This window comes from Stenella coeruleoalba (genome assembly GCF_951394435.1).
Source record: "Stenella coeruleoalba genome assembly, chromosome: 2".
Classification (NCBI taxonomy): domain Eukaryota; kingdom Metazoa; phylum Chordata; class Mammalia; order Artiodactyla; family Delphinidae; genus Stenella; species Stenella coeruleoalba.
The window spans coordinates 49317132-49330997 of record NC_137147.1 but is presented as its reverse complement, the minus strand read 5'-3'; the positions used below and the strand labels follow the sequence as shown (position 1 = coordinate 49330997).

The 13866-nt window shown below is 38.5% G+C and overlaps 1 protein-coding gene across 1 annotated transcript in view; it reads right to left on the bottom strand.

The window, feature by feature from the left end:
- Positions 1-13866, bottom strand: part of MAP4K5 (mitogen-activated protein kinase kinase kinase kinase 5) — a 139194-nt gene that overhangs the window by 81217 nt on the left and 44111 nt on the right. The window contains exons 4-5 of the mRNA XM_079914284.1: positions 867-957; positions 322-386 (exon numbers count right to left, since the gene is read on the bottom strand). Coding sequence (XP_079770410.1) covers positions 322-386; positions 867-957 — 156 coding nt within the window. The remainder of the gene's footprint in view (positions 1-321; positions 387-866; positions 958-13866) is intronic.

The window sequence follows — 13866 nt, the reverse complement described above, 5'->3', positions numbered from 1 at the left end:
TCAATTCTAATTTACAAGGAAGTTTAGGCAGCTTTGTTTGTAGATAAAATACTTCCCTAGAGACTACATAAGACTTCCTAGAGACTACGTCTGAAAAGTTAAATCTGGATTGTTCAAGTACTCTCCGATTTCTCAGTTCAGGCTCCAGCAATTTAACTGAATAACCAACAAAATACAAAATATAGGTTTCTTTTACGCAATACTCCAGGAGCAGGACGGAAGAACAGTAAATCTACCTGTTAGTATCCCTTGTTAACTAGAAATGTCAAATAACAGTCATTAAAGTCAAAGTTTTAAAATGTGGAGTCAAATTAACAGTACCATGGTAAATATCTTGAAGTGATCCACCACCACAGTATTCCATACAAATCCATAGTTTTTCCCGACTAACATGAAAGAGAAACAAAATTATATTAGTTAGTAATTCTCAACAACTGACATATTTTGAAGGCTGTCACTCTTTAGCACACAAAGGTTTAGGATACACTGCAGGTTTAGGATACATTGCAGGTTTAGGATAGACTGCAACAGGAAATTGCCCTTCAGGATACAGAAAAGCATATTAATTTCAGCTTTGTTCCCACCTTAAATGGTTTAGAATGTGCTCAGTTTTATAAGCTAAAACACTTACTTGTAATCATTCATAGTATTTCATTAAGGTTGCCAGATAAGGTATAAATGCATAAATGAAACTGTCATTATTAATATAAAAGAGTAGACAATAAGAAGACCTGAGAAATTTTAGAACTTCAGACAAATAATTTTTAAAATTTATATACAAAATAGCACTTACATGAAAGGGAGGGGGTGTGTGAGCAAAGAAATAGGAAATACAAAGACAGAGTAGATGCTTTTGTGTTTTTTACCTGAGATAGCTCCCGAAGTAGGCAACAATGTTGCAGTGCTTACATTCTTTAACCATAAATATCTCTTGTTGAATCAAAGAAAAATCATCTCCTGAAAAACAAAATGATAATAACTTGGTCACCATGTTACATTTTGTGTCTCTATCTATAAGAAGGAAAACTTTACAGTAAGTATCAGAGATGAGGAATTAGACATTCTTAATACTTTAATGGGAATGTACACTGGTACATTCTTTCTATAAAGCCAGAAGCCTTAAAAATGTATAAAATCCTAGAACTCATAATTTCACTTCAAAATTTATTTTCTTGAGATATGCAGAGATGATATTCTCTACAGTGTTACTTAATAATGAAAGCATGGTAAAATAACTTATGGTACAGTCATAGAAATTACAACACAGTTAAAACATGTTTTGATATGAAAACTTGTTCATGATATATTAAGTGAAGAAGGGATATTACATATATATTATATAAGTACATATGTATACAGAAAAAAAAGTCTCAAAAACATACACTATGTTTATGTCTGGGTATTAAAATTTAAAGTAACTTTGCTTTCTTCTTTTTTGAGTTGTATTTTCCAATTGTCTACCAAAAACCTATTTGGGTTGTTTAACTAGAAAAAGTTATATTCAAATAAAATATTCGTTATTTATGGGAATTTTATGGTTAATATGGGAATACTGCCTAGAATGACATTGTCATCACTGAACTTCATTTTGCATAGAAACAGTGTTTTACTCCAGTAAAAGGAGTTTAGAAGTTGATAAAATGATTGCATTTGTATTATGTAAATGCAATATAATGAAGAAGAGCTCGAGGTCTGGATTAGACATACCTGGATTCAAGTGCCGATTCAGCCATTCACTGGCAATGTAACCTTGGGCAATCTAACTCTTCTGAATCACAGCTGAATCCATTAAAGTATCATCTGAATTCATTCCACCTGTTTGGCTTCTTTATCTACCACTTTCCAGAAACATTCCCTACATTTTGGTAATACCAGTTGCTGGCCATTTTTTTTTTTTCTTTTTTTTTTGCGGTACGCGGGCCTCTCACTGTTGTGCCCTCTCCCGCCGCGGAGCACAGGCTCCGGACGCGCAGGCCCAGTGGCCATGGCTCACAGGCCCAGCCGCTCCGCGGCATGTGGGATCCTCCCGGACCGGGGCACAAACTCGTGTCCCCTGCATCGGCAGGTGGACTCTCAACCACTGCGCCACCAGGGAGACCCAGCTGGCCATTTTTGTAATAGATTCTCATGCCCCTAAGCTTCTGTTTATGCAAGTCCCTCCGCTGGGAACGCTGTGAGAAAGAGTATGTAGTGCATTTAATACAATATTTGACACAGAATAAATGCAACAGCAATATTATTATATGTTGGAGGCAAGAAAGATACAAACAAAAGTGTTCCTTTTTAGGACATAACCATAAGATATTTTTTATTAGATAGTGTTTTGTAATGGTCTTTTGTAAAACAACATCACGTTTAAAACCAGTGGTGTCCAGATAAGCTCTAGCTCTAACTTAAAGTCATCTTAGAATAACATACAAGGCCAAGAAGGAAAAACTTAGAAATTAGGCCTTAGATAAACAAATAAAATTCTCACACAAATCAGAGATATTTTCCCCTTATATTACAACTTTCAATTCAGAGCTAAAACAAAGCTTTAAATATTTTTCTATGCCATAAAATACCTTTTAAAAAAACCAGTCATTACTGATGTGGTTTATACATATATTTAATTTATATGAAATACAAAGACAGAGTAGATGCTTTTGTCTCAGACACCAATTTTCTATTTGGACTTTCCTACTTGTGCTAATGGCACTTTTTTCTAAAGGACTAACCACTGCCAGCCTGACCACAGCCCTCCTAAGAGAATCCACCTCCATGCAACAGGACCTACTGTGTGTGCCTTGTGGTTTTCTACTTGCTGAACGCACTGAGGTGGGACAAGTGATGTTAAAAAATGGGATGAGCCAATCACACTTGGTGTCTTGAAAACCTGAAGCATGGAAAACTGAGTCAGTTGTTAGTTACAGGAGAATCACATTAAAAGTAGAATATTAGAATAAGAATCCATGAATGACTGTGGCTAAGGTTCCTAGAAATGTCCTACTAAAAACCTGGCTGATGAGTATGTCCTTATATAGGAAGGGAAAAATCCACCAGAGACAGAATGTGTGGGTGTTTTTGCCCTTCTTCTCTGATAAGGGCAGTTGTGTGTTAGGGAACTCAACCTGATAGTCCTAAGAAAAAAACAAGTGTCCCCCACTTCAGCCAGAAAGGTGATCCATAGGGAAGAAAGAGAGACAGTAGCTCTGTGTTTGAGATGGTATAGTGGAACCAGGCCAGATTTTCAGTGCTTTTAAGACTGGCTTGAGCTCTGAGAGGTAGCCGTAAAAAAGAACTGAAAAATGCAGCATTAGTTATAGAGTTCTATATGGTTTGTTTATTATATTTGGCTGTGCCGGGTCTTAGTTGTGGCATGCAGGATCTTCATCACCACATTCGGGATTCTTAGTTGCAGCATGCGGGATCTAGTTCCCTGACCAGCGATCTTAGCTGGGCCCCCTGCGTTGGGAGTGCAGAGTCTTAACCATTGGACCGCCAGGGAAGTCCCTCTAGATGGTACTGACACAGGGATTTATGTTTTAAATTTTTTTGAAAAAAACACTGTATTAGGGTTTAAGTTTGGCACATTCAGTGATCCCAGTCTTCACCACAGTGTTTCAAGGCTAACACTCAGAGACAGATTTGCTAATAATAAGGGTAACAAGCACTACAAGATTCTGAAGACCAAGTTTTAAAGGTGGACAAACTCCACCGCTGTCCCTTGTTCCTAAGCCATCTCCTTTCTAGCAGCACACGGCAACCCTCAACTACAATTTTTAACTGAAGTAGGAAGCCCATTCCCCAAAACATGCTACTCTATAAGATATGGCTTAGTATCTGGGGTAACTGCAGTCTGGTCTTTGCTTTCAGTTTCTTAGCTCTGGATACAATTAGCCAATGCCAGCGTTTACTTAGCTACCAGTTGCTTCTGCTACAATCAGTACACCAAAATAGCGTTAAGATAGACTCTAATAATGCCACACTTAAGACATTTATAAAAACATAATAAGGAAAGAGTAGAAGTCTTGGAAGGTAAGAGACTGGAACTGTAGGGCCTTTTGATACTATTGGCAAGTTGACATAAAGGGCTTAAGTGTTCACACTCTGGGAATGAACTGAAGTAAGCTGGTTGCACCCCTCGTGTATAATAAGGGTCCTTTGGATTACACTTGGACTCAATATCCTCTTAAGGGTTTTGGTAATAAAATGGGTCCTAAAAAATAGTACTTGGGAAATGACTAAAAGCAATATGCCTCTCAGATTTTAACAACAACAAAAAGGGTCCTAGGTATTAAAAATCTGATTGTGGCAAAATGAAAGGCAGCCATACGATTCATCATATCCCTCCCTGAAACAATATGGTAGCAGATCATGAATTTAATACTGAGGTTAATCAATTAAACCAATATCTATAACTACATAAACAGCTGCTGACCTAGATCAATTTAAAGGGCTTAAAGAATGAGCCATAGTGTGGAAGAGTCACTTAGTGCTTCAAACAACAGGGCAGTGTGCAGCAAGGACAATCCTAATTTCTGGAATGCCTGGCCCAAGACATAAAGGGAAACGGCATCATTATGAAGCCTAAACCAAAATCAGAAAGTGATCTCTGGAGTTGCCGCATCATAACCCCAGCTGACATTCCAACTGCAGCCAATTAAAAAAAAAAAGAAAAGGATCCTGGCAACTGGAAAGCAAGTATCTGGGAGGAGGCTGAATAACTCCCAGGACCCTGGCAAAGTACTTACTACTATGTCCTCCTTTCCAGCAAAAGAGGAACAACTACCTTACTGAGATGTGGCCTATGATTAGAATGCCAACACAGCATGGACTAAAAAATAAACAAAATCAGAGCAAGAAAGAGATTAAATCCAGAAAGAACTGCTGATTTCTATGGAATATAGTCAAAGGTAGAGTAGACTTTCTGGACATCCATTTTATGGATGTTAGCCCAAGAAGAACCAAACATAACAACTGACACCAATGTCATATTCCGGATCTCTGAACTTGGCTATATAAGTCTTTGAAAGGAATCCTTTGGACTGCACGAACTAATTTCTAGTACTAGTATTCTCCATCAGACACTTCTAAGCACTCCATAAAAATAATAAAAAATTATCCTGAGATAAAGAAGAATCTTGGAATTTCAAAATCATCTTTCAAAAAGTATTTCACAAATAACCCCACTCTCATACACACCTTCAAAAGCAGGCTAAGAAAAGAGGATGGATGGGTATTTCATAGTAAAGGAAATATAAATGCCAATAAACTTATAAAGGAAGCTTATTCTCAAATTAAAGAAACACAAATTAAAGCTATTTTTTAATCCCATCAGTTTTGCAGAAGTTTTACAATTCCCAGTAATATATATTTTGGAGACAGTATTAAGAAACATTTTCAAATCTGCTTGTGAAAATGAAAAACTGATCATGCTTTTTGGAAGTGATTTGGCACTATTAATCAAACTTTATATATCCAACAATACATACAAAGATGTTCACTGCAACACTGATTCCAACAGCAAAAAAATGTGGAAATAACCTAAATGTACATCGATAAGGGATTAAATGAATGTTACCTCTGTACAACAAAATACTCTGCAGCTATTAACAAGAACAAATAACAGCAATATATGTTAACATGCAAAATGTTCAAACAGTTGTAAAGTGAGAGGACAAAAAAAGAAGTCTGGAGAACAATATATAGAAAATGTCTGGAAGGAAATGGAAAAAAACAGTAGTTACTTCTGTGAAAGGGAATAAAGACTTGCAGCCAGGAGAACTTATTTTCCACTTCAAACCATTCTGTGTTGGTTTGATTTAAAAAACAAAAACACCATGAACATTACTTTAACAAAACACAGTACTCTAGTCTGAAAATCTTTTTCTGTCAACTAGGTCATTTAAATATTTTTTCTTTCCCTAGTAATTACTGAAATATATGGATAACTATCTACCTCTTATTTTGTGATTTCTATTGGTTCCATATTCTATACTTATTTTTGTCCTGTCTTACCTTCTTTTAGATTGAGTTTTTTGTTGTTGTTTGGTTTGTTTTTGTCTTTTTTTTTTTTCCTCCACAACCAGTTTGGAATTGACAACCTCTATCACTATTCTTCAGAAGTTACCCTAGAAATTTTAACACACATACTTTCCTTGGTAAAGGTTACGCATAATTCATATCTTTATTCTCCTCTCAAATAATACAATAACCTTAGAATACATTAACTCTATTACCCCTTCCCAACTCACCTGCTATTGTTGGTCAGAATTTTACTTCTTTTCTAGAACCTCACAAAACATCATCTTCATTTTCATTATTATTTTATATAGGTATATCTTCCTTTTTGAAGATTTACCCATATATTGTGTTGGCCAAAAGGTTCATTCGGTTTCTTCAATAAGATGGCTCTAGTAGCATTTAGTTGTCTCTAACTTCATTCAAAGCAATTTTGTTAGACTGTATGTGACAGCTGTCATATCAGCATGCATTTACAAAAAGACATCAAAATTGGTGAATTTTTGTGTAGCCATTTTAATACTGAAGTTGGAAGAAAAAAAGCAACATTTTCGGCATATCATGCTTTATTATTTCAAGAAAGGTAAAAACACAACCAAAACACACAAAAAAGGTTTGTGCAGTGTATGAAGACAGTGCTGTGACTGAATGAATGTGTCAAAAGTGGTCTGTGTTCCGAGGAAGGCCTTCAAGACGGCAGAGGAGTAAGACGTGGATATCACCTCCCTCCCCACAAATACATCAGAAATACATCTACAACTACATGGAACAACTCCTACAGAACACCTACTGAACGCTGGCAGAAGACCTCAGACCTCCCAAAAGGGAAGAAAACCCCAACTACATGGGTAGGGCAAAAGATAAAAGAATAAACAGAGACAAAAGGATAGGGACGGGACCCGCCCCAGTGGGAGGGAGCTGTGAAGGAGGAAAAGTGTCCACACACTAGGAAGCCCCTTCGCGGGCGGAGACTGTGGGTGGTGGAAGGGGGTAACTTTGGAGCCACAGAGGAGATCTCAGCAACAGGGGTGTAGAGGGCAAAGCGGAGAGATTCCCGCACAGAGGATGGGTGCCGACCAGCACTCACCAGCCTGAGAGGCTTGTCTGCTCACCCGCTAGGGGGGCGGGGGCTGGGAGCTGAGGCTCCGGCTTCATAGGTCAGATCCCAGGAAGAGGACTAGGGTTGGCTGCGTGAACATAGCCTGAAGGGGGCTAGTGCGCCACAGCTAGCCACGAGGGAGTCCGGGAAAAAATCTGGACCTGCCTAAGAGGCAAGAGACCATTGTTTTGGGGTGGGCAAGGAGAGGGGGTTCAGAGCACCACCTAAATGAGCTCCAGAGACAGGCGCGAGCCACGGCTATCAGTGTGGACACCAGACACAGGCATGAAACGCTAAGGCTGCTGCTGCAGCCACCAAGAAGCCTGTGCGCAAGCAGGCTCTAGTACAGATTACTACAAGCAACTCTATGCCAATCAAATGGACAACCTGGAAGAAATGGACAAATTCTTAGAAAAACACAACCTTCCGAGACTGAACCAGGAAGAAATAGAAAATATAAACAGACCAATCACAAGCACTGAAATTGATACTGATTAAGAATCTTCCAACAAACAAAAGACCAGGACCAAATGGATTCACAGGCGAATTCTATCAAACATTTAGAGAACAGCTAACACCTGTCTTCTCAAACTCTTCCAAAATATAGCAGAGGGAGGAACACTCCAAAACTCATTCTATGAGGCCACTATCACCTTGATACCAAAACCAGACAAAGATACTACAAAAAAAGAAAATTACAGACCAATATCACTGATGAATATAGATGTAAAAATCCTCAACAAAATACTCACAAACAGAATCCAACAACACATTAAAAGGATCATACACCATGATCAAGTGGCGTTTATCCCAGGAATGCAAGGATTCTTCAATATACACAAATCAATCAATGTGATAAACCATGTTAACAAAGTGAAGGAGAAAAACTATGATCATCTCAATATGCAGAAAAAGATTTTGACAAAATTCAACACCCATTTATGATAAAAATCATCCAGAAAGTAGGCATAGAGGAAACTTACCTCAACATAATAAAGGCCATATATGACAAACCCACAGCCAACATCGTTCTCAATGGTAAAAAACTGAAACCATATCCACTAAGATCAGGAACAAGACAAGGCTGCCCGCTCTCACCACTATTATTCAACATAGTTTTGGAAGTTTTAGCCACAGCAATCAGAGAAGAAAAAGAAATAAAAGGAATCCAAACTGGAAAGGAAGAAGTAAAGCTGTCACTGCTTGCAGATAAGATGATACTATACATAGAGAATCCTAAAGACTCTACCAGAAAACTACTAGAACTATTCAATGAATTTGGTAAAGTAGCAGGATACAAAATTAATGCACAGGAATCTCTTGCATTCCTATACACTAATGACGAAAAATCTGAAAGAGAAATGAAGGAAACACTCCCATTTACCACTGCAACAAAAATAATAAAATAACTAGGAATAAATCTACCTAAGGAGACAAAGGACCTGTATGCAGAAAACTATAAGACACTGATGAAAGAAATTAAAAATGATATAAACAGAGAGATATACCATGTGCTGGCCTGGAAGAATCAACATTGTGAAAATGACTATACTACCCAAAGCAATCTACAGATTCAACGCAATCCCTATCAAACTATCAATGGCATTTTTCACAGAACTAGAACAAAAAATTTCACAATCTGTATAGAAACACAAAAGACCCCGAACAGCCAATGCAATCTTGAGAAAGAAAAACAGAGCTGGAGGAATCAGGCTCCCAGACTTCAGACTACACTACAAAGCTACAGTAATCAAGATAGTATGGTACTGGCACAAAAACGGAAATATAGATCAATGGAACAGGATAGAAAGCCCAGAGATAAACCCACGCACATCTGGGCACCTTATTTTCGATAAAGAAGGCAAGAATATAAAATGGAGAAAAGACCGCCTCTTCAATAAGTGGGGCTGGGAAAACTGGACAGCTACATGTAAAAGAATAAAATTAGAACCCTCCTTAACACCATACATAAAAAGAAACTCCAAATGGATTAAAGACCTAAATGTAAGGCCAGACACTATCAAACTCTTAGAGGAAAACATAGGCAGAACACTCTATGATATAAATCACAGCAAGATCCTTTTTGACCCACCTCCTAGAGTAAGGGAAATAAAAACAAAAACAAACAAATGACCTAATGAAACTTCAAAGCTTTTGCACAGTAAACCATAAACAAGACGAAAAGACAACCCTCAGAATGGGAGAAAATATTTGCAAACGAAGCAACTGACAAAGAATTAACCTCCAAAATATACACGCAGCTCATACAGCTCAGTGTCACAAAAACAAACAACCCAGTCCAAAAATGGGCAGAAGAGCTAAATTTCTCCAAAGAGGATATAGAGATTGCCAACAAACACAGGAAAGGATGCTCAACATCACTAATACTTAAGAGAAATGCAAATCGAAACTACAATGAGGGGCTTCCCTGGTAGTACCGTGGTTGGGTGTCCGCCTGCCAATGCAGGGGACACGGGTTTGAGCCCTGGTCCGGGAGGATCCCACATGCCGCAGAGCAGCGGGGCCCGTGTGCCACAACTGCTGAGCCTGTGCTCTGGAGCCCGCGAGCCACAACTACTGAGCCCATGTGCCGCAACTGCTGAGGTCCACACGCCTGGAGCCTGTGCTCCGCAACAAGAGAAGCCACTGCAGTGAGAGAGGCCTTTGCACCGCAGCGAAGAGTAGCCCCCGCTCACCACAACTAGGGAGGGCCCGTGCGCAGCAATGAAGACCCAATGCAGCCAAAAATAAATATAAATTAAAAAAAAACACAAAATACTACAATGAGATATCACCTCACACCAGTCAGAATGGCCATCATCAAAAAATGTACAAACAATAAATGCTGGAGAGGGTGTGGAGAAAAGGGAACCCTCTTGCACTGTTTGTGGGAATGTAAATTCATAGAGCCACTATGGAGAACAGTATGGAGATTCCTTAAAAAACTAAAAATTGAACTACCATACGACCCAGAAATCCCACTACTGGGCGTATATCCTGAGAAAACCATAATTCAAAAAGAGTCATGTACCACAATGTTCATTGCAGCTCTCTATACAATAGCCAGAACATGGAAGCAACCTATGTGTCCATCGACAGATGAATGGATAAATAAGATGTGGCACATATAGACAATGAAATATTACTCAGCCATAAGAAGAAATGAAATTGAGTTATTTGTAGTGATGTGGATGGACCTAGAGTCTGTCATGCAGAGTGAAGTAAGTCAGAAAGAGAAAAAGAAACACCGTATGCTAACACATATATATGGAATCTAAAAAAAAAAAAATGGTTCTGAAGGACCTAGGGGCAGGACAGGAATAAAGAGGCAGACGTAGAGAATGGACTTGAAGACACGGGGAAGGGGAAGGGTATGCTGGGACAAAGTGAGAGAGTGATATGGACTTATATATACTACCAAATGTAAAATAGATAGCTCTTGGGACGCAGCCGCAGAGCACTGGGAGATCAGCTCGGTGCTTTGTGATCACCTAGAGGGGTGGGATAGGGAGGGTGGGAGGGAGACGCAAGAGGGAGGAGATATGGGGAAACGTATGTATATGTATAGCTGATTCACTCTGTTATAAAGCAGAAGCTAACACACCATTGTAAAGCAATTATACTCCAATAAAGATGTTAAAAAAAAAAACTGGTTTATGAAGTTTAGTGCTGGAGAGCTGGAGAATGCTCCACCGTCGGGTAGACCAACTGAGGGTGACAGCAATCAAATCAAGACATTAATTGAGATCAATGTTATACCACATGGGAGACAGCTGACATACTCAAAATATCCAAATCAATTGTTGAAAATCATTAGCACCTGGTTGGTTATGTTAATCTCTTTTATGTTTGGGTTCCACATAAGTTAAGCAAAAAAAACCCTGTTGACTGTATTTCCACATGAGATTCTCTACTGAAACATAAATAAAACGTTCCATTTTTAAAACAAATTGTGATGGGCAATGAAAAGTGGATACTGTACAACCATGTGGAACGGAAAAGATCGTGAGGCAAGCAAAATGAACCACCACCAACCACACTAATGGCTGGTCTTCATCCAAAGAAGGTGATGTTGTGTATATGGTGGGATTGGAAGGGAGTCCTCTATTATGAGCTCCTTCCAGAAAACCAAATGATTAATTCCAACGAGTACTGCTCCCCATTAGACCACGTGACAAAAGGCGTCCAGAATTAGTCAACAGAAAACACACAATCTTCCATCAGGATAACGCAAGACCGCATGTCTTTTGATGACCAGGCAAAAACTGTTACAGCTTGGCTGGGAAGTTCTGATTCAACCACCATACTCACCAGACATTGCACCTTTGTATTTCCATTTATTTCGGTCTTCACAAAATTCTCTGGAAAAAATGTCAGCTCTCTGGAAGACTGTAAAAGGCACCTGTAATAGTTCTTTACTCAAAAAGATAAAAGTTTTGGGAAGATGGAATTATGAAGTTGCCTGAAAAGTGGCAGAAGGTAGTGGAACAAAAGGGTGAATACGTTGTTCAATAAAGTTCTTGGTGAAAATGAAAAACGTGGCTTTTTTTTTTTTTTAATTTAAAAACCAAAGGCACTTTTTTTGGCCAACCCAATATATCATTTTCTTTGCTCTTCCTTCCTTTTTGCATTTTAGACTTACCAATTGGGATCATATTCCTTCTGTTTAATGTTTATCTTTTAGAATTTCCTTAGTGAGGGTCTACTTGTGCCAAAAACACTGGTTTCTGTCTGAAAATGCCTTTACTTTGCCTTCATTATTGAAAAATATTTTCATTGATAGTCCTCTTTCAACTCTTTGAAGATATCCACTGCCTTCTTCCTTCATGGCTTTTTAAATCACTGTTAGTCTTAATAGTCCTTCTCTGTAATGTCATCCTTCTCTACTCGATTTCAAGGTCTTCTGTCTGTAGTATTCTGCTGTTTCACTATGACATATGCACATGCACATTTCTTTTTATTAATTCTGGCTGGAATTCTTAAATATCTGGTATTTTCTATCAGTTTTGGAAAATTTTTCAACGTAAATTCTTCAAATATTGGCTTTGCCCAAGTTAACAACATTTAACTTGCTATATCTACTGAATTTTTAATCTATAATTATTTTTCATACCTAGAAGGCCAATCTGCATAGATATTTCAAATCTGCTTCTTTCGTTTATTACCTTTCACTCATAGCTTCAAATCACTCTTTTATTTATCTAATTTTGTCATATATAGAGTATGTAATTCCAAAATCTGATGTCTTCATGATTCTGTTCTGTTGTTGTTTCTGCTGACTCTTACTCAAGGCACCTGCTGTCTTCTGCAATTTTTGACTCCGAGCTCTTATTGCTTAGAATTTTATATATGTGAGTTCTTTGAAGCGCGAGTTAAAGGTGAGAGATTACATTAGCTTCTGCTAGATGGTTGGATGTGCTACCCTAGGAGATATTTGCTACTAAAAAGCCAATGTTTTTAAAGCCAAACAAATAGCGTGACTGCAATTCAAGACAAGCATTACTTTTTGTAGTCCCTGGTTGGGGGATGGGCTAATTTATTCCTAGTTTTCCCACGTAAAAGGCCTCTGGGGGTGGTCCAGCTTTTTGTAGGGTAGTGACTTTTCACCTAGGATGGGTCTTAGACTTTGTCTCCTATCCTTTATGCCCTATGTGAAGGATCTAAAAGGCAAATCACAATTTTATTTGGTTGTAAACAGTTTCCTCAAGATTTAAGCCTGCCTCAATACCTTGGCCATTTCTCCAGGTTTTAGCATTTCATTATTCCTTACTTAATTCCAAAACACTCAACTGCTTTGTGTCTCAGTTTCCTCATCTACAAATGAGGATATAATAAAATCACAGAGAATTACTTTGAGAATTAAGTTAATATTTCTAAGATATATATAAGTACCACATACGTGTCTGTTGTTATTATCACTTCTACTGCCCTGGTGTATTTCAGAAGATTAGAAAAATTTAAATCCATCACTTTGTGTTTTTTTTTCCCAGCAATAGTAAATTTAGATAAGGTAACTGGCTATTGAGCAATTAAAAAGAGAAATCTAATCAATTATTTTATACTATAGCTTTTAACATGTCAATTCTGAAAATGGAGAACTGAGTAAAGCTATATGTTGTTGCTTATATTATGAGGAATACAAAACAAACTCCTTAGGACAGCTAGAAAGTACTTTTTAACTATTATTAACTATTACATAAAATTAAGGGGGTCCTGGAACCAGTTCCCCATGGATACCAAGGGATGACAGTATATCCAGACTCTTCATTTCTCAACACCTTTGCTGCCACCTTGGTCTAAGCCACTTGAACTCTAGCATGAATTATGGTCATGATATTCCTGCTTTAGACCTTGATATCAACTTCCCCTATTTTCTCCCTCCCACTCCGTACACTACGTTGAATCTGTTTTTTGTTTGTTTGTTTGTTTGTTTGTTTGTTTGTTTGTTTTGCGGTACGCGGGCCTCTCACTGCTGTGGCCTCTCCCGTTGTGGAGCACAGGCTCCGGATGCGCAGGCTCAGCGGCCATGGCTCACGGGCCCAGCCGCTCCGCGGCATGCGGAATCCTCCCGGATCGGGGCACAAACCCGCGTCCCCTGCATCGGCAGGCGGACTCTCAACCACTGCGCCACCAGGAAAGCCCTGAACCTGTTTTTAACACAGCAACCAGAGCAATCGTTCTGATACTAAGGTAAGATACTACACTCTGTTGCTCACAACTCTCAAAGGTTTGCCGTCTTGCTCAGAATAAAATCCAAGGTCCTT